This window comes from Trichosurus vulpecula, chromosome 1, assembly GCF_011100635.1.
Source record: "Trichosurus vulpecula isolate mTriVul1 chromosome 1, mTriVul1.pri, whole genome shotgun sequence".
In the NCBI taxonomy this organism is placed as follows: domain Eukaryota; kingdom Metazoa; phylum Chordata; class Mammalia; order Diprotodontia; family Phalangeridae; genus Trichosurus; species Trichosurus vulpecula.
This window is the reverse complement of record NC_050573.1, coordinates 7,629,249-7,656,957: the sequence shown is the minus strand read 5'-3', so window position 1 is coordinate 7,656,957 and position 27,709 is coordinate 7,629,249. Positions and strand designations below refer to the sequence as shown.

The 27,709-nt window shown below is 46.3% G+C and overlaps 1 protein-coding gene across 1 annotated transcript in view; it reads left to right on the top strand.

Moving 5' to 3' along the window:
* The window catches only part of MAPK1 (mitogen-activated protein kinase 1), a 79,798-nt gene that overhangs the window by 33,533 nt on the left and 18,556 nt on the right, over nt 1-27,709 (top strand). The window contains exons 2-3 of the mRNA XM_036755964.1: nt 20,823-21,005; nt 24,183-24,372. Coding sequence (XP_036611859.1) covers nt 20,823-21,005; nt 24,183-24,372 — 373 coding nt within the window. The remainder of the gene's footprint in view (nt 1-20,822; nt 21,006-24,182; nt 24,373-27,709) is intronic.

The following is a 27,709-nucleotide window of genomic DNA, read 5'->3' as shown; positions in this document are numbered from 1 at the left end:
ATGCTTAGAGGGTGCTGGGTGCCGAGACCTGAAGCAGGAAGTCTTTGTTTGCCAGTCTGGCGAGGGGTCATTTGATTTCTGCTTGACACCCCGCAGTTACCGAAAACTCACTACCTCCCCAGACAACCTGTTTCATTTGTGATGGCTCTCATTTTTAAAATTAATCCCTATATTTGACACAATGTGATTTTAAAAAACATAAAATCTGAGCTTCATGAACTCCCCCAAAAGAACATTTTTGTATACAAAGTAGGACAGACGAGAGGGTTACAATAAAACTGCAACTCTCTATTATGTACACTTTGCTGTTTTAAAAATATAGAACTTAGGCTATTTTCAAAGCTGTCTTGCTTGTCTATTTCTTTTTAAATTTTTGTTCTCATCTGTGCATTTTTTAAAAATGTCATGGGTCGTCTTCTTTTTTTGAGGGGTTAGGTAACATAGTTAGTACTATTACTGTTACTAATACTGCTAGTATATATTACTGTTAGTAAAACTTCCTAACAATTAGAGCCGTCCCCAAGTGCAGTTAGCTTTCCCAGGAGGTAATGGACAGCAGGAATCACAGACCAAAGAGGAGCCCACTTTTCTGCTCCTGCAGAGCATTACAGCTGGCTGATGGGCTGGAGTTTAGCAAAGGCTTTTCTTGTACAGATCCAAGCCTAGGTTAGGTACATGCAGAGCTTAGCCCAAGGAGGGCCGCTATCAGACATTGCCCTGGATCAGAACACTTCTGGAGAACCAAAAGCCTGCAGGTCCATGGCCTGAGCTGCCCCTGAGATCCTGGAGTAGCTGAATGCTGGATTCCTCAAGAAAGCAGCAACAGGACCAACCCACGGCTTCCTTCCAGAAGGGCCACAGCCCAGCCCTACCTTCAAGCCCAAAGTCAGGAGGTGGCTAGAAGAATGAAAGAATAAATAAGAACCACTCCAGAATGAGCTATTCTGGTTAACAGGGATGCTCAAGATACCAACCCAGAAGAGAATGACTCCAAAACATGTATAGGCAAAGCTTCAGAAAAACACAGATTGGGCACAGACTCAACTAACAGTCTTGGAAGAGATGCCTCAAGAACCAAAGTAAGAGTTAGAAAATGTTTTTATACAAGGAAAGGAGGAGAGAATGTACTCTCTCCCTGAGCCCACCAGGTCTGTCCTAGAGGAGGTATCCTGCTCAGGTGTTGGATGTGCTGGCGGCACTGAGAGCCCTTCCAGTGCTGATCTTCTGGGACTCCTGGCTCTAGCAGGGGCAGCAAGGAGCTGCAGCGGACTCCAGAAGCTGCTGGGCCCGGGAGCCTGGACGGCCCAAGTCTGAAGCCTATCTCATACCTGTTGGCTCCATGATCTTCTCTGAGCAATGGCCCTCCTCAGCTGCTCTTGGCTTCCATTGCTTCTCGTCTGTACTAGTGCTTAGCTAACTCATGGGGTAGTTTTAAAGATCAAATAATAGAAACCTATACAGATAGATGGATGTACATACAGCGCTTTGTATACCTTCCAGGGCCAGCCAGATGTTCACTATTAATAGCTACCATCCCCCACTGCCATCTGTATGATCTTGTGCAAATTATCTACCCAACATGTCCTGATTTCCTCATCTGTGAGATGGGGACGGCAGCATTGGCACTCCCTGCCTCATTGGGCGGTCGGGAGGCCCAAAGGGGACTGGCCAAGGGGAGAAGCATCTGTATATTAGCTCCTACAGTGTGCCAGGCACTGTGCTAAAGAAGGCTTTACAGCCATCTCATTGGATAAGAATGTATCTGTAAAGCCTTTAGAACTGCAGTCAGTCTGGTGGGCTGTGCCTTGGAGCCCCCAGGCATTATGACATGCTAGGCATTGGGGCTGTGAGACAAGAAAGGAAGAGGTCCCTCCCCTCTCGGGGCCAACATTCTGTAGGGAGAGAAAATAGGGGCAAAATAAACTGTGTGTGGTTAGGGATTGGCACCCACCAGGCCAGAACGGTGCTGGGTCTAGAGTGGGTGCCTTAGTACTTACTGAACTTCAATGGCTAGAGCTCCAGGCCTGGAGTCAGGAGGACTTGAGTTCAAATGCAGCCTCAGACACCTGCTAGCTGTGTGACTCTGGGCAAGTCACTTAACACTGTTTGACTCAGTTATCTCATCTGTAAAATGAGATAGAGAAAGAAATGGCAAACCTCTTCAGTATCTCTGCCAAGAAAACCTTTCCAAATGGGGCCCTGAAGAATTGGGCACAACTAAAAACAACAACATATAATCAGTAGATAAACATTTATTAAGCACCTACTATGTGTCAGGCACTGTGCCAAACCCTGTGGGTACAAAAACATGCAAAGCCCACAACTAATCTGCTGGAGGGAGATGACAAGCAAAACAATCTGCTTAAACAAGCTGTATGCGAGATAAATAGGAAATAACAGAGAAGGCCGTGGAAGGAAGCCAGGGAGATCAGAAGCGAGAGCAATCCAGGCATGGAGAACGGTCAGAGAAATTGCCCAGGGCCAAGAGATTGAGGGTCTGATCCGTGTCACTGGTCAGAGTGCATACTGGGGAAATAAAGTGTAAGAAGTCAGGAAAGGGAGGAGAGGGCAGCTTAGGATGGGCTTGGAAGGCCAACCAGAGCATTTTGTATTTGCTCCTAGAGACCACAGGGAGCCACTGGAGACTACTGAGTGGGGGAAGACATGATCAATTGAACCTGTGCTTTAGGAAAATCCCTTTGATGGCTGAGTGAAGGATGGATTGGAGTGGGGAGAGACTCGAGGCAGGCAGACCCCACCCACACCTGCCAGCAAGTGATTGCTGCGGTCCAGGCATGAGGCGATGAGGATCTACATCAGAAGGGTGGCAGTGTCTGAGAAGAGAAGGGGGTTCTATTCAAGAGCTGTTGCAAAGGGGAAATCCTCATGCCTTGGCAATAGCTTGGATATGGGGGAGTGAGAGAGAGTGATGAGTCCGGGATGACTTCTGGGTTGGGAGCTGAGGGACTTGGAGAATCCCATATATGAATATTTAGATATGAAGCAGTCACAAAGTGACTTTTGAGTGGAGGCACCAAGATGTAGATCCTTCGAACGTCCTCTTACTGTACTCTTAAGTACACAGATGTATACTTATATACCTCTGACTCTGTCAAAATCAGAGTGTGTTTTGGGGCCTGTAGCATATCGGAAGAGCCCCCAACTTAGAATCGTCAGCCCTTTGAATCTTCTATCTTGGAAGGGTCGTGAGCGCCGCCAAGTCCAGGCTGTCTTTTTACACAGATGAGGGAACCATTAGGGTGAGAATCTGGCTCTTTGGTTTAACGTTTTTCAGGGAGCTGGCATTTGAGTCAGATTTTAAGCTTGTAGTTAGATAAGCTATTCATAACCATATAACCATTCAGTTTAGCAGAAATTCCAAGTTTTTCCCTTAAAACAAAGCTTTTATGAGCAGGTTACTATATTAACATGTATGTTAGAAATGCAATGCATAATAATTTAGGCAAGTGGTTCTTGGAAAAGTTTAAAAATGTAGTAACAAATATGAGTAAGTAATTATCATTAGCAATAGTAAGAGTTTTGTAAGGTGAAGGAGTGTGGTGTAGTGGGTGGAAGTGCTGGCCTTGAAGCACCCAGAACTTGGCTTCAGGACCTGCCTCTGGGGGCAGCTGGGTGTAGAGCAATGGCCCTAGCGGACCTGAATTTAAATTCATTCCCCCTCACTTCTAGCTGTATGACCCTCAGCAAGTCACTTAACCCTGATTGCCTCCACTACCACCCCACCCCCCAAAGAATACCTGCCTCTGGCAGATCCTGGACAAATTATTTAACCTCAATATTCTAGGTCAATGGCGTCAAACTTGAATAGGAATGAGTATGTATGTAAGGGCCCCTGTGGGCCACATAGTGACCAAGAAAACCACATATTAGTATTATCTGTGTTTTGTTGGATTTTTATTTTATTAAATATTTCCCAATTCCATTTTAATCTGATTTGGAGTGCACTGAGTGGTACTGTGGGCCGTGTGCTGTGTTTGACACCTCTGCTAGAAGTTGCAGAGAAGGTATAGCCCTGCATTGCTAGCGAAACCACAGGTCCCCCCTTTACTCTCCACTCTTATAATAACACAGCTAGAACAGCTCCCTCCCCCCATATTTTCTTTTCCTCAGCTGTGAAAGGAGGGGTTTGGATTTAGGGATTTTCTGCAGCGACTTCTAAAATTCCAGCATCTGTGATTTGGAACCCAGTTCAGTGAGCCTAACGGTTCTCTAAGGAGTTTTGGGTTTCTTTTATTTGAGAGCCAAATTGCAAGGAATACATTTTCTTTTAAATCAGTTCAGTAGAATTATCTATGTACTTATTTTTGGAACATTAATTTGGATCAGTCAAACTGGCTGAATGTCTAAGACAAGTTAATTTTTATCTGTAAAGTGCTGTACTGTACCGTTTTCTGTTCAGATAATTAAAGTTCACAAAAATGGAGAGCTTCAAGAACAGCAGCTTAATGGCTTTCTCTCAAAATAACCCATTCACAGTTGATAGGTAGCATTTTAATAGTTTAAAAATGTATGTAGTCTATGGCACTGGTATATTTCAAGATGGCGTCCATTTTACTTAGACCAACTTTTAACAACAGATTTGTACTGACTCTACTGTGAGAACTGTAAGTAAGAACAGCCGTAAAACTCAAGCGAGTCACATTGTCCTTCCCAGCAGTCCCCTTGGCAGGCTGTGTGCTTCTTGCACTGATGCTGCCATTGCTTAAAACGTGTTTAGAGCTCCCCTTTGAGAATCCTCAGACCCCAATTCCCAAGCTCTCTCTATGTTGTCTTCGCAGCTTAGGTTCTTTTGGAACCACAGTGGTATTAACCCTCTTCATCACCCGTCTCATTCAACAATTAAGCGCCTACTCAGTGATTTCCAAGGTCCCGCCTGGTTTTAAAGCTGCAAAAGCACCATTTGGGGCCAGCGATGCCCAGATCAAAAGCTGTACCTCAGGCAGCTTAAAGTCTAACAGGAGGAAGCCGCCAGGTGGTCTGTGAAAGTCCAGTGCTAAAGTCATCTGACCTTTTCCTTTCTGAAGACAATTCTAGAAGGCAAGTTCTGAATTTGTTTTGAGCAATGATGTCATTGCTGGAAGAGGTCAGGAAATTCTTGGGTCCTGTTAGCTCACATTGTCTAACATTCCCAACCCCACTTTCCAACAAGGCAGTAATTGTTGTCCAGTCATTTCAGTCATGTCTAGCTCTTCGTGACCCCATTTGGGGTTTTCTTGGCAGTTAACTGGAGTGGTTTGCCATTTCCTTCTCCAGCTCATTTTACAGATGAGTAAACTGAGGCAAACAGGGAAATTATTGAAGGCAATAATACTCCATCATTATCCCTATATCACTTCTTCAGCTGTTCTCTAGTCATTGCATACCTCTCTGTTTCTAGCTTATTGTTCATTTGTAGGGCTGTGAACATTTTTGTATGGATGGATCTTGTCATTTACTTCCTTGGGCTCTAAATTCAGAGGGTCAGAACTTTTCTTGCATGATTCCAAAGTGTTTTCCACAACATTTGGACCAATTCAGAGCCTCACTAGCAGTGAATGAGCATGCCAGACTTCCCACAGCCTCACCAACATTGTGCTTCCCACCTTTACTGATCCTTGACAGTTAGTGTGAGCTGATGTGAGGCTTAGAGTTGTTTTAGCTTGCATTTCCCTTGTTAGCGATAGTTGGCTTTCTTCTTTTGAAAATGGTTCCATTGTACCAACATTTAGTGAGTGTCTGCTAGAAAAGGGCACTGTACAGACCCATACTGCAAACAGACTAATCCTAAATGCCTGAAGGCACTGTGTTTTCTACTGGGGGGCATATGCACAGATCCAGATCACTTAGAGACCAGGTCTTTGGGCCATGTTGTGTGTGCCTGGAGTTCATGTACCATCTGCCTGCTGGATGTGTTTATTTCTATCTTTTCCATCATCTACTTTGATGGCCTTGCCTGTTCACCTTTTTTCCTGAGAAGGCTGAGGGCTTTCAACATGATCTCCCTCGGCTGATTTGCTCTCCTTTAGATGTGTACCTGTCTTCATGTATCTTCCCTACTTTGCTTCTAGGCTCCAAGTAAGATACGTTGTCCTTCCTTTCCAAGGTTAATCCCTCGGCCTTTGCTCTTAACCCCATCCCTCCCACTTTCCCTTAGCTGTAGTTACATCAGTCGCTATATTTGCCTTCCCAGCAAAACCTCCAATTTCCAATCTCTTCCCCTCTACTGACTCTGGCTCTTTATCTGCAGATGTTCTCAATTCTTTGTTCAAAATTAGCTTTCCCTAAAAGCTGCTCTGCCCCCTTAAGCTACTGGCCCATTTCTTTTACTTCTAGAATTCTTGAAACACTACTCTCATCCTCTCCACCTGCTCACCTTTTTATTCACTCTTTTTTTCTCCATTCTAGACTTAATGTTCGTAATGTTCTGCTGAGACTTTACAGAGCTCCTTAAACTGAGGGTCATTATCCCATGTGGGCTGACAGGATCGTAAGTAGAAAAAGTTTAAGAAGCCCTGCTCTAGAGCAAAGATCATAATGCCTCCTAACTTACCAAGTGCAGTGGTTTTTCTTCATCTTTATGGTCCATGATCACATATACACATACATAAAACATTATATGTTAGGTGTTTTTATGTTGGTGTACCACAGTGCCTGTCACTTAGTAGGCGCTTCTTAAATTGTTTAGTTGATGTTGGTTTCTGTTGTTCAGTTGTTTCATTTGTGTCCGACTTTTGGTGACCCCATTTGAAGTTGGACCAGTTTGCCATATTTTACACATGAGGAAACCGAGGCAAACAGGGTTAAGTGACTTGCCCAGAGTCACAGTGGTAAGTGTTTAGATGCCAGATTGAATCTTCCTGACTCCAGGCCCTGTACACTATGGTGCCATCTAGCTGCCCAGTGGATTTTGATAGTGAATTTCTGCTACGCCAGGGTTGAACAATTCTAGATCTAAATGTGAACATTGTGTTTGACTCGATGGTCCAGGGGCTTCGTCACATGGCTCATTTAACAATTATATAAATCCTACATTTTGTAATGTTCTCACAGCGGCAAGAAGAGAAATGACCAATAATTGCATCTGATTTTCAGAAAGCCAACAAATAGTGTAGTGAGTCCAAGAGGAAAGCGCATCAACCTGTATGGCTGAAGGGTGTTTCCTCACCTAGAAATTCCCAGTTCCTGTGCAGCCTCCTTGCTCTTCTACCTCTTCCCATTCTTGTCCCCTGCTTTTCCTTTTCCTTTCTTTCCATTTTGTCTTGGCTTACTGTGCGCCCCCCCCCCCCCAATCTTTTCATCTGTTGATATCTCTTGCTTCCCTGACTCTCCTCTGCATCCCTCCTCCCAGCAGGCAGTAGTGGTGTCTCCCATCTCAGATCTACTTCTTACCTCACAGGCTTGTGGGGCCGGAGCCTTGCCAGAAAAGCCAGCCCTGCTGTGCTCATGGAGGCTGCTGGTGTGTCTGTGTCTTTTCCCCGTCACACCGTGGCCTGTGTCTCTGTCCTCCCCTCTCCTCATCCCCAGTCCCCAGAACATTGCCTGGCACATAGCAGATGCTTCAGAAAGCCAGATTGGCCAATACTATACTGAAGAGCTTTAGGCAGACTGGGCCTGTTTGTGTGTTAGATAACTACAAACTTGCTATAGGGCAAGTATGTGGAGGGCAGAGTTCATCACAAGAGAAGGTCACTTGGGTCATCAGAAGGCACAGTTTTCCAGGACTTCATTTTGTTGTCTTTCTATCAGGAGTGATCATTTGATTTGGAATGGATCGAACTGACGTGGAGACATGTCATGGGGACCCTCTGGGCTGCTTTGCTTGGCCTCACCCCCCCCCCCACCCCCCCCCGAGGAAAGTCTTCCGGGCATGGGCTCTAGACTGAGACATGACTGAGCTGAGTCCTGCCCCTTGGGAGGTATGGGGAGGGTGGATTGGGGCTCCAAGGCTGGTGTATGGCAGGATCAAAGAAGGATTTGTTTCTCCTCCTGTTCAGAGGAGAGAAGCTTTCCTTACAGACATTCTGGGGGAAAGTATATCAGTGATATCAAATCAGCAGGCATTTATTAAGCACTTACTATATACCAGGAACTGTGCTAGGCAAGCACTGGAGATACAAGTAATAGCCCAAAAAAGACAGTCTCTGCCCTCCAGAGGCTGATGCTCTAATGGGGGAAAGAGGAGAAGGAAGTGGCAGGAAAGGGCACTTTTTTAAAAATTAGAAAAATTTTAAAATTCTACACAAAACCCCCCAATATAGCCAAGATTTTTTTTAGAAAACAGGAGAAAATGTTATGTCAAATATAGTTGATAAAAATTTTAGGTAAAAAAAGGCAAGGCTCTGATAAATTATTTGATGACCATAGCTAGTTCCTTAGACAAAGGCCCAAAGAATGGCCGCCCTCTTGTTTCTAAGTGCTGCCCAACTGGACCTGCTTACCGCCTTAGTGAAGAATCTCTTCCTCCATAGACGCTGTGGCAATGCATTTACAGTTCCTGGTTAGTGTCCATTCATCAGGAGCATTTGAATAATGCTCCACAGCCATTGTGTGGAGGTGGCTGTGGACACTGCAGCTGCTGGTGCAGGACGGGATGTGCCAAGGCAGCACATTGGCTTATTACAGCCCAGGAAATTCAAGGGGTTTGAGGCCTCCCTCAATCGGAGCTCTTTGTTTTTTCACTCCAACAATAGCTACTGTGATAGCAATTTCTTGTCAAAGGAATTTGATGTTTTTGGGAATAAAATGATCTCCTTTCTGTTTGCCTTGGGATTTTCTTGTTGATAATGCTACTTATGATTACAGAAGAACTGGGGCATTGTATGGTTGCAGTCACACCCTCCTGTCATCATTTTGAGTGATTCTTAAGACTGTTGGGGGGTTTATGATGATCTTAGATTGTATTGGAACTTGAGTAATAAAGAATAGCTGGCATTCATCTTGAATTTTATTTTTTCCCAAAGCACCCTGTAAGACCGTGGCAGTGTTATTGATCCCCATTTCATAGATGGCAAAACTGGGGCTCCGAGAGGTTGAGGTTGTCCTGACCAGAGTTGGTGGGGCTTCGAGGCTGTCTCTGCACCTCGGTTTCCCAACTTTCCTGACTTTCACTCCCCTCTGCTGAGGAATCAGACTCAGCTTCCCTGCCCCAAGTCTGCCTGCACAGCTGCTGCAGTGGTCTTCCTTTGTGACCATGTTCCATCTCTGCTCAGTAAACTCCAGTGTGGTTCCTGTCTGTCACCTCTAGGACAAAACGTGACTCAGGTGGGCTTTACCCATCTCCCTGGGACCCCAGGCCGCAGAGCCTCTTTGCACATCACTCCTTTTCATACTCAATCGGCCGGACAAACCAGCCATTCCATTCCTCACACATAGAGCACCTCTTTTCTCTTCTCCTCTCCTCCCCTTTCCTCCCCTCCCCTCCCATCCCCACCGTCCTAGGTCCTGCCTGGAGTGTAACCTCCATAAGGGGCAACCAGAGGTCACAATAGATAGTATTGGAGTCAGGAAGCCCTAGCTAAAATCCACCCTCAGACACCAGCTCTGGAACCCTCAGCAAGTGATTGAAACCTTCCTCAGCCTCAGCTTCTTCATGTATAAGTTGGGGTTAACAGGAGCGCTTGCCTCACAAGGTTGTGACAGGAATCCAATGAAATAACCTAAGTAAAGCACTTTGCAGACCCCTCTCTGTAAATGCTCTTTATCATCATCATCAATGAGGGGAAGTTTACATGAATCAGATCTCCCTGGAACTTCTGCTCATTGGTCCTGATTCTTCCTTTTGAATTGACACAAAATTAGTCAAGAATTTGCAGTTTCAGTAGATTTCCAATCTCCCTCTTGTAATCCCTCCCTGAGCCGGAGCATGTGCTCAGGAAGCCAGCCAGCCTCGTGGAGGGCTTGCAGTGGCCAAGCAGCCTATTCCGTTTTGGTACAGCCCACTGGTTGTTAGAAAGTTGGGTCTGAAATCTGCGTCTCCACCACTTTCACCCATTGTGGACTAAGCCGAATAAATTGGTTCAGTCTGCCAAACAGCAGTCACGTCTTTTTCCAACAGGTATCTTTTAAGTTTAGTAAGAGGAAGCCAGATGCTCTGCCAAATTCTGGAGATGCAGAGAAGAAGCAGAAATACTCCTGCCATCAAGGAGCTTACATTCTGACAGGGAGGCCACATGTGTGCAAATACGAATGGCTGAAGCATACAGAGGAGTTGGCAGCTGACTTTGGATGAGGAAGGCCCTGGGCATGACCTCCTGCCCAGTTTGTGTAGAGTCCTAAAGGAAGGCAGGGGAGGTGGGTAGGGAGAGCATTCCTGGCATGGAGGACAACTCACAAAAGCTTGGAGATAGAGGAAGTGTGCGCGGTGGGCCGGGCTGCTCAGAGCTGTGGAAGCCAAACAAAAGAATGATCCCAGATGCGTTAGGGAGCCATTGGAGCTTACTGGGGCTGGGAGGGATCGGGACACAGACTTGATCTGCCACGTACTGTATCTCTTTGGCAGTTCTGTGGAGGATGAAGTTGAGGCGGGGATACCAACCAGCCAGTAGCTACTGCCATAGACTGGGGGGAGGCGCTGACGGTCTGCACCGGGATGGGCGCAGTGTCCGAGGAGAGGAGGGGGAATGGTGGAGAGATGGTGTGGGAGGGCCTTGGCCCCAGCTTGGTTGGGGGTGGGGGGGAAGAATAAGTGTTCAAGGTGGCCCCAAGGCTCCACTCCTTGGGGTCTGGGTACATGTAAGCCCTTCTGTGTGAACACTCCACATACCTTCAGTTGAACTCTCAGGTGCTTCCAAAGGAGACTACAAAGGTGCCTGGCTGCTGCTCTGACACCTGAGGACATTGCCTCCTCCCTTGCTCCTCTGACTATTGCTCATTCCTTTATCCCAGCACACCCAGGCCCTCCTTTATTTTTTTTTTAATTTATTTTTTGTTTACAGCACTCAGTTCCACAAGTTTTTGAGTTCCATATTTTCTCTCCCTCTTTTTCCTCCTCTGTCCCATCCAAGATGGCAAGCAATCCGTTATAGGTTCTACATATACCTTCACGTTGAACTTATTTACATAATAGTCCAGCTGTAAAGAAGAATTATAACCAATGGAATGAATCATGAGAAAGGAGAAACGAAACCAAAAAAGAAGGGAAAAAAAAGAGAGCAAATAGTTTGCCTCAGTCTGCGTGCAGACTCCATAATTCTTTCTCTGGATGTGCACAGCTTTTTCCATCGTGAGTCTCTTGGAGCTGTCTTTGAACCTTGCATTGATGAGAGGAGCCAGGTCTGTCAAAGTCAGTCCTTACAGACACCGTGTGTCTGTAATCGTTTATAATGATCTCCTGGTTCTACTCCCCTCACTCAGCATCAGTTCATATAAGTCTTTCCAGGTTATAATTAAGTCCAGCTGCTCCTCATTTCTTATAGCACAATAGTATTCCATTACATTCATGTACCACAGTTTGTTTAGCCATTCCCCAATTGATGGGCATCCCCTTGATTTCCAATTCTTTACTACCACAAAAAGAGCTGCTATAAATATTTTTATACGTACTGGTCCTTGTGTGATCTCTCTGGGATACAGCCCTAGAAGTGGTATTGCTGGGTCAAAGGGTATGCACAGTTTGATAGCTCTTTGGGCATAGTTCCAAAGTGCTCTCTACAAACAATGTAACAGTGTTCCAATTTTCCCACATCCTCTCCAGCATTTATCATTTTCCTGTTTTGTCATGTTAGCCAATCTGACAGGAGAGATGTGGTACCTAAGAGTTGTTTTGATTTGCATTTCTCTAATCAATAGTGATTTAAAATATTTTTTCATAAGATTATGGATATTTTTAATTTCTTCCTCTGAAAACTGCCTGTTCATATCCTTCGAACATTTCTCAATTGTATTGTATTCCTATAAATTTGGTTCAGTTCCCTGTATATTTTAGATAGGAGGCCTTTATCACAGACTCTGGTTGTAAAGATTTTCTCCCAATTTTCTGCTTCCCTCCTAATCTTTGTTCCATTGGCTTTCTTTGTACAAAAACTTTTCAATTTAACATAATCAAAATTGTCCATTTTGCATTTTGTAATGTTCTCTATCTCTTGTTTGGTTATGAATTCTTACCTTTTCCATAAATCTGACAGGTAAACTATTCCTTGCTCTCCCCAATTGCTTTATAGTATCAGCCTTTATTCCTAAATCATGAGCCCATTTTGACTTTATTTTGGTATATGGTGTTTGATATTGGTCTATGCCCAGTTTCTGCCATACTGTTTTCCAGGTTTCCCAGCAGTTTTTGTAAAGTAATGAATTCTTAGCCCAGAAGCTGGATTCTTTGGCTTTATCAAAGAGTAGATTGCTATAGTCGTTCACTACCGTGTCTTGTGTACCTAACCTATTTCACTGATCCACCACTCTGTTTCTTAGCCAGTACCAGGTAGTTTTGATGACCGCTGCTTCTTAGTACAGTTTAATATCTGGTATGGCTAGGCCACCTTCCCTAGCATTTCTTTTCATTAATTCCCTTGATATTCTGGGCCTTTTGCTCTTCCAGATGAATTTTATTATTATTTTATCCAGCTCTGTAAAATAATTTTTCAGTAGTTTGATTGGTATGGCACTGAATAGGTAAATTAATTTAGGTAAAATTGTCATTTTTATTATATTAACTCAGCCCAGGCCCTCCTTTAAATCTGTCTACAGAAGGCAGAGCATGCTGCTGGTAGAAAGGCCGCCTGTTGCTATGTGGGTTGGATAGTTTTGTTTTCTCTTGGCAGAAGCCCTGCATTTGAAGGCAGAGACCCTAGAGCGCAATCCTGCAACATGACGCTGGCCTCCCACCTGCATGGTCTGGACCCAGGCCCTTCCTTCTGAATCTGTTTCCTCTTTTAAATATGGGGCCTGGAACAGTTTTCACAATGACGACAACAATTTAAATAGTGAAAATACTAAAATGAAATGTAGCATTCTTGGGAAGCAGCTGGTACCAGCATCCTCCCCACTCAGCAGAAGAAGAGACCGAAATGTATAGGAGGCTTAAATGTCCTGTCCATAGCTCTGGGACTGTCAGAGCCAGGATTCAAACCCAGGGCTCTTGACTCAAGTCTAGTACTCTTAGCCAATGTAAGAAGATAAAGCCTTAGTCCCTGAGGAATTTACAATCTGGCTCTAACTCTTAAATTCTACAAATATAATGCATAAGTGTTATGGTTGTTTAGTTGATTCTCAGTCTTATCTGACTCTTCATGACTCCATTTGGGGTTTTCTTGGCAAAGAGAACCTTCTCCCAGATAAAGTACAGAGGCATCTCCAGGGTAAGAAGTAGCCTTGGTCCAGATGCCTTCCCCCTGTCTCCTGGTCACTTCCTGCTGCCTACAAACATGCCCCTCTCTCTGCTATTGGCAAACTCCCTCGTTTTGATCATGCAGCCCCATTAACTGTTATCCCACCTCTCCTTTTTGTGGCTGACTTTGAGAAGGCTGTCTCTACTTCCTTTTTTCTCTCTTAACTCTTAACTCTCCACAGTCTGGCTTCTAATCTCGTCGTTCAGCTGACACTGCTCTCTCCTAAGTCTCCAGTGTTTATTTGGTGACCTTTTCTCCGTCCTCATTCTCCCTGCCCTCTCTGCAGCCTTTGGCCCTGTTGATCACCTCCTTCCTCTTCATGCCCTCTTCGCTCTCCATTCACAGTGTTCATGGGGTACCACCCTCTCCTGGTTCTCCTTTGACCTCTTTCTAGGTCTCTCTTGCTAGATCTTTACCCTGGCCACCCTGCTACCTGTGGATGTCCCACAGGGCCTACCCACAGTATCCTAACAGCGTCCTAATGGGCCTCGTCTTTCAACCTCTCCCTTCTTTAATTCGTTGTCTGCATAGTTTGCGGATTGCTAATCCACAAACTCCGTTGTCTGCAGGAGTAGCTTTAGGCTCCCTATCGCCTCTTATTACATAAATACTAATTTCTTTAATTGATCTTTCAAGACTGATGTCACATGATTTCCCCTTGTGCATCTTGAGTCCATCCCTTCTCTGTCTGGAAATTAGTACCATTCTTCATCATCAGTTCTCTGGAGACATGGTTGATTGGACTTCATAAGGCTTTGAAAATCGTTCCCTTTTACATTGTCGTTGTTAAGGCAATAAATTGTTTTCCTGGAGGCAGATCAGATTTGCAGATGAGACAAAACCAATGTGGGAGCTGACAGTCAAGATGGAAAAAGATTTGGACAGGTTAGGACAGTGGATCAGATCCAATTAGGTGAGATTTAAGGAGATAAACAGAAAATCCTGCACTTGGGGCCATGCAAGGACAAGTTGTATTCACTCAGAAGAGTTGTTTAGCCTGAAAAAGAGATGACTTGGGGAGAAAATCAAATGTGCCAGCAATCTGGAGAACTGGCCTATGGAAGAAGAGTTAGTCGTGCTTTACTTGGCCTGAGGGCTCATAATTGGGGGCAGTGAGATGCTTTTGAGAGGCACATTTAGAATCTGTCCAGAAATCCAGTGGGGCTTACTCTGGGGGCACAGCACTGGGCGTGCATTAGGCACTTATTAGTTAAAAGTTTTCAAGTAGGATATATGGCCACTTGTCTGATCCATTGTAGAAGATCTTAGTTCTTGGTCAGATGTTTTTTCAGAGATTCTGTGAATCTGTTTTCTGGGAGGGAGGGCTCTTTGCTTCTTCATCTTTTATCCCTTTCTGCTATGGCCTAGGAGGGAAAAAAAAAAGCCTTTCAACTTTTCTGTAGACTTTCTGTGACCCTAATGTGGATTGGGGTGCTGTAACAATATATATCACTTTCTGACTTTGCTTTTTTCTTGAAGGATCAAAAAATTAATCTGACATGAATTTGTGAGAACAAGACCCAGTCTCTGATAGGTCCCATAATGTAGTAGGTAGGTGGATCACTGTACAGAGGGTCAAGCTGGGAAAACCTAGGCTGGACTCCTTCCTCTTACATTGACTGGCTGTGTAACCGTGGGCAGATGACTTCATCTCTCCAAACCTCAGTGTTCCTCATCTGTGCAGTGACAATAACTATGTCTGTTGCATCTATTTGCTATCAGAATCTCATTTTCCTAACCCTACATCAGGAATATTTGATGTGAATAAAGAAGAAAAATCATTTATAGACGTCTGAAAAGTGGTTCGAAATCTCAGGCAGAAATAGAAAGTAAAATAACTGAGAGCTAACATCGTCAGTCCGTTAAAGTGCAAAACAAGAAATGCATTTTGGGCCAGCAGCCAGTGAGAGGTGGACAGAGGGATTCTTCTGGGAGGGGGGGGGGGCAGCTGTGACTTGGAAATTGGAAAGCCAATGAGGATGCACAGTAAGAGCTTCACGATTGTTTCCACCTTTTCCCAGGAGGCTGCTCTTGGACTGTACCATAACTCTGTTATTAAAGGGGGGAAAAACCATGTCTGTATAAATATTCCCAAGACTTTTTGAGATACTAACCTCAGTCATCTCTCTTAAGCCTCTTCTTCCTGTGAAGTGAAGGGATTGGAACCTTGCATTTTTCAGTGATTACATAAGAGTAGATAATGCTGAGTGTTGGGGTAAGGTGCCATCCTTTGGAAGGAGTTGACTTGCGGGCTTTACTCTAGATCTTCGATCTGTACTTGGAAATAGGACCCTTTCCAAAGCATGGCTGTGGTCACATGAGCCTCTCGCTCTACAACCTTCACAAGCTCCCAATGGCCTATGGACTTTGGTGTATACTCCTAGTCCTAGCGCTCAAGCCCTTCCACAGTCTGCTGGTACCTTGTTTTTGCATCTGGTTTCTCACACTGCTTTCCATGGACTCGGGACCAGCCAGATGACTCCTCACTGGCCTGCTCTTCGATCTCATCTCCATGCCTTGTTCTCTGCCTGTCCTCATGGCCTGGCTCCTCCATGAAGCTGACCTTGATGCTTCCCCCTGCTGAAAATGATCTATCTTGGAGCTTTTCATAGCATGTCCTTGTTTGGATATATTTATTCACCTGATTAGTATCTGGGCAGCCTTGTCTTTTCTCATCCCCTAAACCATCAGCTCTTAGAAGAGTGGGAAGGTGTTATCTCCCCCCATATCCAAGTGAACAACCTTAGGCCCTGAATAAATGCTTGAATTAAATGGACACAATTAGATACACAAATAACTCAATCTTTCATGAACCTCAAAGAAATGCAGTTTCAACAGGTGCATAAGTGATGTGTGCCTTTGGATTTGTTTGAAGTTTTATCCCTTTCTGGGTTGGGCAAGGAGGTGAAAGTCTCAGCCTGGTTTAGCTCTTGTTGGTCTGGTGAACACAGCAAATCCTGGTACTGCTTTGGGATGGGAACCTAAAAATGAATGATTCTCAGGGCCCTTCCTTTTCACACATTTTGCATTGTTCTCATATATCTGTGTGTAATCACTGAACTCCCGCATTCTGATTGGGCGTGGGGGGCGGGCAGCATGGGAGTGGAGGCAGGGGTGGGGGTGGGGAGGTGTTGGTCTCCAGGTTGATTTTGGCTGCTTGTGGTTTGGGCAGTAGATAAGAGTTGTGGGCACAGTCTAGAGGTGTTACAGATGATGGGTTGGTTTTTGGCACATGGACTTGACAACCTTTTTCAGCAGGAGGAGTGTCGGTATGCTCTATCTGGGGTTCCTTTTGGCCCCTTCTTACTGTCTTCTTTGGTATTTGCTCCCGGGTGCAGGCATCATGTTCAAGGAATGGCTGTAATGTGGTTCATATGGGAGAACATAAGGTAGGAGAAAAAGAAGAGCTGTGCAGTCTCCTTTTGTGCAGGCTGACTTGATTCTCTCCTGTGGCAAAGACAGACCACCTTCCACCTGGAGAAAACTGTTTTTGTTCCAGATGCTAGCTGTTAGGGCATCTAGGATGGTAGAGTCAAGAGTCAGGCAGCCTGCATGCTCATCCTAACCCTGCCATTTGTTGCCTGGTGGTCTTTGCTCCAGGTCATCCTCCGAAGATCCTGCAGATTAATCATACTCAAGCACAAATCCGACCACTTCATCTCCCTCTTCAAGAAGCCTGAGTGGCTCCCTTCACTGCCTCCAGTATCAAATAGATAGCCTTCTCGAATCTGCCATTCCATGCCCACAGGCCTGATTCAGTGCCCCTGGCCTTAGAGTCCCAGATCGAATCTCACCTTCTATGGGATGCCTCTCGTTTTCCCTAATGGTTGATCATCCCATTAGGCCTGTCTAGAGCTTGTTTGTACATACTTGTTTGCGTGTTTTCCTAGCACAGTGCCTGGCACACTCTAGGCACTTAATAAATATTTATTGACCTACTGACATTACCACTGTATTCTTCAGTTTCGTACCCACAGAAAGTAAATTAGAATAATAATCTGTAAGAACTCCCTTCACTTCTAACATTCTGTAGGTTTTTTAAATTTTTATTTCAAATCAGAACTAATTGATGGTGGTCGCATATAGAGATAGACATTTTTCTTTTAAAATCATGTAAGGAGATGAACAACAGAAAGGTTCTAGGTGAATATAGTATAGTGTTAGAGGAGACACCAGCTATTGGTCTTGACTTGACAATATTCAGAGGGACTGCCCTGTGGGAGCTGGTACCATTTTGGTTGGTCCTTTAAACATTCCCAATCAACCATTTATTGAGAATGGATCAGTAAGCACTTATTACTAGGTCTTGAGGCTGCAGACAAGAGCAAAGCAGTCACTGGCCCTGAGGAGCTTCCATTTCAGTTTTTTTATTGTCTGTGTATATTTTATTTAATATCTTAGTTTTCAACATTGATTTCCACAAGATTATGAGTTACAAATTTTCTTCCCATTTCTACCCTCCCTCCCATTTCAAGATGGCATATATTCTGATTGCCTCATTCCCCTGTCAGCTTCTTTCACTCCATTCCCCACCCATCCCCATCCCCTTTCCCCTTACTTTCTTGTAGGGGAGGATAGATTTCTATGCCCCATTCCCTATATATCTTGTTTTCCAGCTGCATACCAAAAAAAATTTTTTTTAAATTTTTTTTTTTAGCATCTGCTTTTGAAACTTTGAGTTCCAAATTCTCTCCCCTTCCCACCCACCCTCCCTAGGAAGGTAAGCAATTCAGCATAGAGCACACATGTATCATTATGCAAAACACTTCCACAATGCTTGTGTTGTGAAAGACTAACTATATTTCCTTCCATCCTATCCTGTCCCCCTTTATTTACTTTTCTCCCTTGACCCTGTCCATTTTCAGATGTGTTTGCTTTTGATTACCTCCAACCCCTATCTGTCCTCCCTTCTATCATCCCACCCTTTTTTTTATCTTCTTCCTCCTCCTTTCCTGTGGAGTAAGACACCCAATTGAATGTGTATATTATTCCCTCCTCAAGTTGAATCCGACGAGGTAAGATTTGCTCATTCCCCCTCACCTGCCCTCTTTTCCCTTCCAACAGAATTGCTTTTTCTTGCCACTTTTATGTGAGATAATTTACCCCATTCTATCTCTCCCTTTCTCCCTCTCTTAATATATTCCTCTCTCATCCCTTGCATCTATTTCATGTTTTTAGATATCATCCCTTCATATTCAGCTCATCCTGTGCCCTGTATCTATATTCTTTTCAACTCCCCTAATACTGAGAAAGGTCTCCTGAGCTACACACATCATCTTTCCATGTAGGGATGTAACCATGACAGTTCAACTTTGGGAAGTCCCTTATGAATTCTCTTTCTTGTTTACCTTTTCATGCTTCTCTGGATTCTTGTATTTGAAAGTCAAATTTTCTATTCAGCTCTGGTCTTTTCATTAGAAAGCTTGAAAGTCCTTTATTTTATTGAAAATCCATATTTTGCCTTCGAACGTTGTACTCATTTTTGCCAGTTGGATTTGTCTGCCAGTTGATTCTTGGTTTTAATCCTAGCTCCTTTGACCTCCGGAATATCATATTCCAAGCCCTTCTGTCCCTTAATATAGAAGCTGCTAGATCTTGTGTCATTCTGATTATATTTCCACAATATTCAAATTGTTTCTTTCTGGCTGCTTACAGTATTTTCTCCTTGACCTGGAAACTCTGGAATTTGGTGACAATATTCCTAGGAGTTTTCTTTTTGGGATGTTTTTTAGGAGGTGATCAGTGGATTCTTTCAATTTCTGTTTTACCCTCTGATTCTAGAACAGTTTTCCTTGATAATTTCTTGAAAGATGATGTCTAGGCTCTTTTTTTGATCATGGCTTTCAGGTAGTCCAATAATTTTTAAATTATCTCTCCTGCATCTATTCTCCAGGTCAGTGGTTTTTTCAGTGAGATGTTTCACATTGTCTTCCATTTTTTCATTCCTTTGGTTCTGTTTCATATTATCTTGATTTCTCATAAAGTCACTAGCTTCCACTTGCTCCAATCTAATTTTTATGGTGGTATTTTCTTCAGTGGTGTTTTGGACTTCCTTTTCCATTTGGCTAATTCTGCCTTTTAAGGCATTCTTCTCCTCATTGGCTTTTTGGAGCTCTTTTGCCCTTTGGGTTAGTCTATTCTTTAAGGTAGCATTTTCTTCAGTATTTTTTGGGTCTCCTTTAGCAAGTCATTAACTTGTTTTTCATGGTTTTCTTGCATGACTCTCATTTCTCTTCCCAATTTTTCCTCTACTTCTCTTACTTGCTTTTCCAAATCCTTTTTGAGCTCTTCCATAGCCTGAGCCCAATTCATGTCTTTCTTGGAGGCTTTTGATGTAGGCTCTCTGACTTTGTTGACTTCTTCTGGCTGTATGATTTGATCTTCTTTGTCACCAAAAAAGGAATTTAGAGTTTGAGTTTGAGTCTGATTTCGTTTTCACTGCCTGTTCATGTTCCCAGCCAACTACTTGACCCTTGAGCTTTTTGTCAGTGTATGACTGCTTGTAGAGTAGAGAGTACTTTGTGTCAAGCTTGAGGGTCCAAGCACTGCTGTTTTCATAGCTACTTCTACTCCACCATCACCCTAGACTCTGTCACAGCAGCGCTTCTCCTCCCCCAAGAACTGCCAACCAGGACTGCAATTCAGATCCAAGCAAGGCACAGAAACCTGCCTTTGTACCCACAAAGTGCTCCTTGCACTTTGGCCCACTGCGTGAGCCAGGGAACTCTGGAGGCAGCCTCAGGAACTTCCTGCTACCGCCTCTGCTGCACGATCTCCTCTACCCCCAGAGCTGGTGGCCAGACCACTCTGAACTCTATCCCGTAGTTTCCCCCTAATCTGCTCTTTGGTGTTTGTGGGTTGAGAAGTCTGGTAACTGCCACAGCTCACAGTTTCATGGCCCCAAGGCCTGTTCCGGCTGGCTGATTCCAGATCGGTCTGTCCCAGCGTGGCCCATGCTGGGCTGCCCTCCACTCTCCGCACTATATGAAAGACCTTTCCTGGTGACCATCCAGGCTCTCCTGGGCTGGAGATCTGTTTCCCTCTGCTATTTCGTGGGTTCCGCAGCTCTAGAATTTGTTCAGAGCCATTTTTTACAGGTTTTTGGAGGGATTTGGGGGGGGAGTCCCTGCTTTCCTGCTGCCATCTTGGCTCTGTCCCCCGAGCTTCCATTTCTCTTGAGAGATACCGTGTATGCCCAGATGGGTCTGAGCTGAGTGTACACAAGGCAGCGTTGTGGGAGGCATTTTTGAGACCAGTCCCATGTAGGTAGCTGTTGGGCCGAATGCCTGCTGGATCCCTTCTAGCTCTGAGAGGCTCAGATTTTGTGCCATTGGTTTGCCCCAGTAGATTGTATCTTTGGGGAGGAGAGATGCCCTGAGTCTGCCACGTTATACAGACATGACCTTGTTATCCTTGGTGGGTCTGTGCTCTCAGTGCCATGTCTGAACTGCAAGGCATCACTGTGACTGGTTTCTCATGTCTCTCCTCTCTCTCTTTCAGTTCCGCATATGACAATGTCAACAAGGTCCGAGTGGCCATCAAGAAAATCAGCCCCTTTGAGCACCAGACCTACTGCCAGCGGACGCTGCGTGAGATCAAGATCTTGCTGCGCTTCCGCCATGAGAACATCATCGGCATCAATGACATCATCCGGGCCCCGGCCATCGAGCAGATGAAAGATGTGTATCCTTTGTATGAGGGTGGATCTGCAGCTGAGGCCCCGGGGTGGGGGCAGCCACAGGCCATTGGGAAAGTGTGGTCAGTGAGGAGCTGGAAGGAGGGCCGGACCTCAGCCTTGCTCTCTCTCCAGCTTCTCAACATTTCCTTCAGTTTGTCATTCTTTTTGTCGACGGCATCGTAGCTGTATGTGTTGTTTTCGTGGTTCTCTGTTTCATTCTGCATCAGTTCAGCTAAGTCTTCCCACGTCCCTCTGCATTTTTCAATTTCACTGCTTCTTGCAGTGCAGAAATACTCCGTTATAGCCACGAGCCATTCCCTGTTTAACTGTTGCCTGATGCATAAACATCCACAGAAGGCCTCTGGAGATGGATCAGCGTATAGACACGCTCTTTCTTTTTGTCCTTCCTGGGCTAGAGGATGTGACGTTTGGCAGATGAGGAGGTCAGGTGACTTGTCCAGGGTTACTTGGGTTAGTATCAGACACTGGGTGTGACCCTAGCTCCAGAGTCATTGCCCGTCTTTCTTGGCCGCCTGTGCAGAGGTAAGAGATGGGGGGGTGGTGAGGGGCCCCGTGGCCCAGCCCATGGTAGAGGGCTTAGAGGTGCCAACGTGAAGTGAAGGCACTGAGAGCCAGAAGTCGCCCTGCACCTGTCTTTGGTCATCCTTGGGCTGGGGCAGTGACCTCCTCCTTGGGCTCCCTGCCTCGGTTCTTCCCCCACCCCAGTCAGCCTTCCTTGGGGCTGCCAGACACCTACATCTCTCCCTGTCATTTCCCTCTTAACCTCCAGGACCAAACACGGCCTCCTTTGTTCTCCATGGCCCTTTACAAGCAGGCCCCAGCCTCCCCATCCAGCCTTACTTCCTATGCATAGTTTGGCTGTCTGATCATTCTCATGTGCAGCTCTCTCCCTTCCAGTCTTGGTGCCTTTGCCCAGGCTGTTCCCTGGGCCAGGAGACCTTCCCTCCTCAGAGCCTTCATTTCCTTTAGGGTTCAGTTTGTTCATCACTTCTACCTGAATCTTCTCCTGTTCCCTCCAGCTGCTATCAGCTGAGGCAGCTTATGATATGGTGGATAGAATGCTGGGCCTGGAGTCAGGAAGGCCTAAATCCAGCTTCAAGTGCTTACTAGCTTGTGTGACCCTGGTCAAGTCCCTTAACCTCTGGCTGCCTCGATTTGCTCAGTTGTAAAATGGTGATAATAATTGCACCAGTCTCCCAGGGTTGTTGTGAGGATCCAACGAGATCGTCACTGTAGAAGCACTCAGCACAGGGCCTGGCGTAGAGTAGGTACTTATTAAATGCTTATTCCCTTCCCCCAAGTAAACCATCAGTTTAGATAGCACCTTTCGTTCACTCATGAGGTCTCTTCCTCTCCCTCGACTTCTCACCTCAGCCACAGCTATTTTCTGTAGAAAACCAGCCCCTGTCCAGCCTCTGAGGCCACCTCAGCTAAGGCGGGGCTTTCTCCTGAGCAGCCGCCAGGCTGGTGTTGGTGATGGCCCTCTCAAGGGGGATGTCTTCTCTGCAGTCTGTGCAATGGGTCCATCTCAAAGGCCTTGGAGCAGGGGGAATTTATCTCATGGTTTCCAACATGGATTGGGTGACCTTTCCGGCAGGAGGCCAAGGGGTCTGGGAGTATTGGCTCCTGGCTGGGAGTCTTTGTAGCAGAATCGAGGAAGGCAGCTTGTTTTAACACTGACAGATTGCGTTATCTAATAAGCACCTAATCTCATTTGGGGGCAGCTCGGTGGCCCAGAGAGACCCAAGTTCAGATCCGGCCCTAGACGCTTCCTAGCTGTGTGACCCTGACCAAGTCACTTCAGCAGGACCTACCTCCCAGCATTGTGAGGGTCAGTCACTGTAGGTGGTTTAGCGTAGGGCCTGCTCCATAGCAAGCTCTGGGTAGATGTTGGCTATGATTATTGTTGTTATCCCAGAAGGAAAATGTTCACATCAGAAACTTTTCACAGAACCTTCATCTATATGACAATGTTACAAGGAACAGTAGGATCCTTGGATAGCATCAGGGAACCACTGATGTACTTCAGCCTTCTCAACTTGTGTAGGAAGCCAAGCACAGAGCAGATGGGCCGCTGACCTGGAGTCATCCAGCCGGTTCCAGACCCACAACATTGGCTGGGACTTGGGAGTCCATGCAGGCCATCCCCAGCTGATGACGGCTGGCCTCCAGCCTTTGTCTGAGAGTAACCATGGGGGCACCAGGGAAGGCCCCATTTGGCTTCTGGATACCTCTGATTGTTAAGTTGTCACCCCTGGTCTCAGCTTGCTTCTGAGGCTGCATGCAGCTGGAGCTGGGTTCAAATGTCATCTCTGCCACTTAGTGATTATAGGGCCCTGGGCAAGTTAGGCAACCCCTCTGGGCCACACATTCCTCTTCAGGAGTGGGGCTGCTTGTGAGGATAAGGCCGGAGAATGGGTCTCCAGCCCATGGTTGCAGACTCTGAAGGGCTCTCTCGTGTGGTGGGACATTGTTGATGTACCTGCCCCTGGTGATGGGGGCTCAGGAGCACGGAGCTAATCTTGTTTTCATGGGGCCGGTTCTCTCTGCCACCTGCTCTGAAGAGATGTATTCAGATACTATTGAAAGGTTCTAGGAAATTTTGGTGATTTCCCCTCAAAAGTACCATTTTAAGGAGAGGTAGAGACATGATGATAAAGCAGTTTCTAGTTCACAAAGTACTTCACCTGCATTTTTCCAGCTGTCCACACATCTCTCTGCAGTGAGCAGGACAGCTCTCTTCCCCATTTTATAGGTGAGGAAACTGAGGCTGAATGTGCTTTGAATACCTTGGAAAAAAGTAACCTATGTGTTGGAAAGCGTGCTGTGAGCTGCTCTCCTTCCTTCTCTCATCCGCTGCTGATTCCCAGGCTGTGGGCACACATGTTGAGGGCACCGGGGAGACGAGGACTATCTGGCCTTGTCTTCTCACCTTTTAGAAGCCGTTAGCAGACTTGGTCTGGGGCCCTCCTTTCCCCCATCCCTCACTCCCCATCTTGTCTGATGATTTTTATCTGTCTTCCCATAGAATGCCAGCCCCCCGAGGGAGGGGACTGTGCCACGGTGGTCTTTGCTTCCGCGGCCTGGTGCACAGGTGCTGCATCGATGAGATGGATGACTGCCTAATGGCGATAACGATTTTCCTTAATCTCCTGGTGCAGATACATAGTCCAGGACCTCATGGAAACAGACCTTTACAAGCTCCTAAAGACGCAGCATCTCAGCAATGACCACATCTGTTATTTCCTTTATCAGATCCTACGAGGTTTAAAGTACATCCACTCAGCCAACGTTCTGCACCGTGACCTCAAGCCTTCCAACCTGCTGCTCAACACCACCTGCGATCTCAAGGTCAGTCTGTCAGTTGGCCCCAGGCGCCTGACCGCCCCTGTTCATGGGCCCAGCCTCCAGGCAGCCACGGCAGAACTTATGGAGGGGCAGGGAAAGTTGTGGGAGACTTCTCAAGGTCCATTAAAGAACAGTTGCTGCTAGGATATTTAAGCAGAGTTACCATCCATTTTATCTGCTCCCAGATCCTCAGACCTTATGGAGTCACAAAACTGGAACGAGACTAGTTGGCTCTCCCTTTGTTAATCCTTATGTGGATCCCTAAAAGTGAAAATAGGGAGTAGAGTTGTTTTCAAACCCTAAAAGCATGTTGGGAACATGAGGGAAACACTATCTATGGGAGAGAGAGGATGAAAATGCTTACGAAGCTGTGGGCTGAGTGCCGGGGAAAAAGCAGAGAGAAAAGCCTCTGTCGGCCCCTGCTCTGTGGAGCACCCAGACCGAGAGGCAGAGGCAGGTCAGGCCAGGCCCCTGAGGCCCAGGGGTGCAGCTGGCGTGTCTTCCTCGGGCCATTTTCATTGGTCAAATCTGACACCCAACCATTGAAAGCCCCAAGGACTTTGTCTTCTGGCCCCTGTGAGGTGGATGCTAGATCATGTCTCTGAGAGAGATGATGGAGGAGCACACGTGTGCGTGTATGTATGTATCCGTGTGTGTATGCGTGTGTATGTGCGCGTACGTGCGTCTCACACACCCACAGAGAGTAAAACAAGCTCGCTGCCCTTCTGCTTGTGTGAAGCACTCAGTGTGTGAATGTGGGCTGCTGCTGGTACAAGCGACGCAGACTCCGCGTCGTGCTGAAAAGCCTTGCTGTCAGATGCTCGCTCTTGTGCCCAGGCTTCGTCCTTGCCGGGCTCTTCTCTGAGGGCTCCTGTCTGGCAGCTTCTGGCATCTGCTCACCTGTCTCTCCAGGTCCTGGTGACTCTGGGTCTTTTGACTTTGCAGGGTGGCCATCACCCTGGTCCTGGCTGCCCCAGCAGCATCCTCTTGGTCCTTTGAACTTGTTTTTGGCCAGCGCATCCTCCCCAAAGAGCCTTATCTTTGGGCAGGACTTAGTGTCCTTTTGCTTCAGTCCACTTCTGTCCCCTGCAGATGTCTTTGCAGAGTTAGCATCTTCACCTCCCGTTCTTCACGCTGAGGGCAGTCCCAGTCCCACAGCCTTGGCTGTTTGCTTGGCACTGTTGGCAGGAACCCCACCATGTGGTCGTCCTCAGGCTCTCTGTAATGCCTTCTCCTGTGCTCACTGCCCTTGCCATTGGTAACAGCATCTTTTCGATGCCATCCTGTTGCAGAAGCTGGCCAGAGAAAACATGTCTCCCTATCCACAGTGGCTGAAATTGGGGTCTGGAAGCCTCCACCCTGCCAGAATCAGTCCTGGGCCATGTGCCTGCCTGTGTTTGATATCGGGAGACCCATTCTTGACCCCAGTGTTTCTGTTTGTTCCATGTTAGGCCTTTGATACTGAAAGCAATGAGTCCTCTCTTAACCCCCAAAGCATTTAATAGAGACAAAAAGAAAGGCGGATGGATGATGCAGTAGATAAGTGAATGGTCAAACCAAAAGTTTGCCGCCCACAAGGTGTTGAGACATTCTTGGTATTTCTAAGATGGGCAAGAGTGGAACAAGCTCACGGCCTTGTCAGCCAGGTGTGTAGGGCTCCCCAGTGCTCTTTCACTGGGACTTCCTGCTCTGCCATCCTGGGCTCCGGTTCTCTCACCTGGAGAGGGTCAGTCAGCTGTGGATCAGTTGGATTTCCACGCCAGGCATCACACAGGCCAGTGACTGCTGCCTAGGCAGCCATCCCAGGTTCTCATGGAGTTGAGTTTTACAATTTTCTTGAATTCCAAGCCTTGTGGAAGGTCCTTCCACGTTGATTGTTGTTTGGCCCATCTGCTGGCCAACCTTCTGGTGACAGGTCTGGTCATTCATTTGGGAGGTGCGAGGGATAAATCTTTGGGTAGTGTTTCCCCCATGGATTGTTACAGGCACAGAAGCAGGAGGTCTGGGATAAGCTCTGGGGGTGCTGCAGAGACTGTTGGTTTACCTCCTGGGTGTGGTGGTGGCTGCTTTTTGCAGAACACTCTTGTAAGTGCTGTGGAAGATTCTCTCTCCTCCCCAAGCTTGGAGGACACAAGCACAGACAGTGATGCTTCTGACTAAGGGCATCTAGATATAACTTGAGGAGGGAGAATTCAGCAGGCAAAGCAAGGGGACAGGGAGGACAGCCCAGAGGTTGTGGTGGCAAGTTGTGCATGAGGGGTAGAGCACACTGTGTGGTTAGCTACCACAGTATGAACAGAGGCTAGGAAAATGGGCTGGGCTGATTGTGCAGAGCCTAAGAAGTTGGATTTCAGTAAAACCAGTAAGCCACATGACCTACTGTGCGCCCTCCCCCCCCCCCTCCCCCCGTGCTGTGATATTGGCCAGTTTTAGTGATTATCAGATGACATCTGGAGAAGAGGACTGGCATGTTAAAGAGCAGTTGGGTTCTTGGTCCCAAAGGGCAGGACGCGGAGCAGGCTGCAAGGTGAAAGCCAGAGATTGACAAATTCAGCTCGACAGGAAGTGAAACTGTCCAAGAATCACACGGTGGTCTGTGTGTGCTCCTGGACATCTCTCAGCTGAGCCTGGAGGAGAACTTCCTGGGATGCTCAATACAGCATTCCTAGGTGACTTTGGAGGGTCTGTGTAACAGTGGATTGGCAATAATGAACCCTGTGGCCCTGGCATTGTTCACACAGAGGCCAGAGGCCGTTTCTGTTGGGCACTATGGAGGGCCTTCACGTGCCAGAGAAAGGTTGGACCATGTGACCTCTAAGTTAAGATTCTGTGATTCTCTGAACGTCCTGAATACTCTTACAATTTTTAAATAGTCTCTTCTCTTCTTAGGACTAGAAGTCATTTGGCAAAGCCCTTTCAGTCTGTGTCTTCCTTCCCCACCAAGATCAAGTGTCCCTGAAGAAAGTCAGACAGGACACTGGACGTAATGACCTCCCTCTGTTCTTTGCGTTCCATGATTTTAGATAGAATGGTAGGGACTGTAGCCAGAGCTGTGCCTATGTCAATGCCCAGAGGCATCTGCAGCTGTTGACTGGGCCTTTAAATCAATCAGCCAGTATTTACCCAGCACCTACTACGTGTGGGCACTGTGCTAAACACGAGATACAAGCAAAGCAGCCTCTGCCCTTGAGGAGCTTCCCTTCTTTGGGGGGCAAACAATGTGTACGTGTATAAATAGACTTAAAACACCTCCAAAGTCCATACAAGTTAATGACCCCTAAGGGCTCGGAAGGGGCCTCATGTGCAGTCTGACTCTTCATTGACTTTTTAAAGGAGGCTA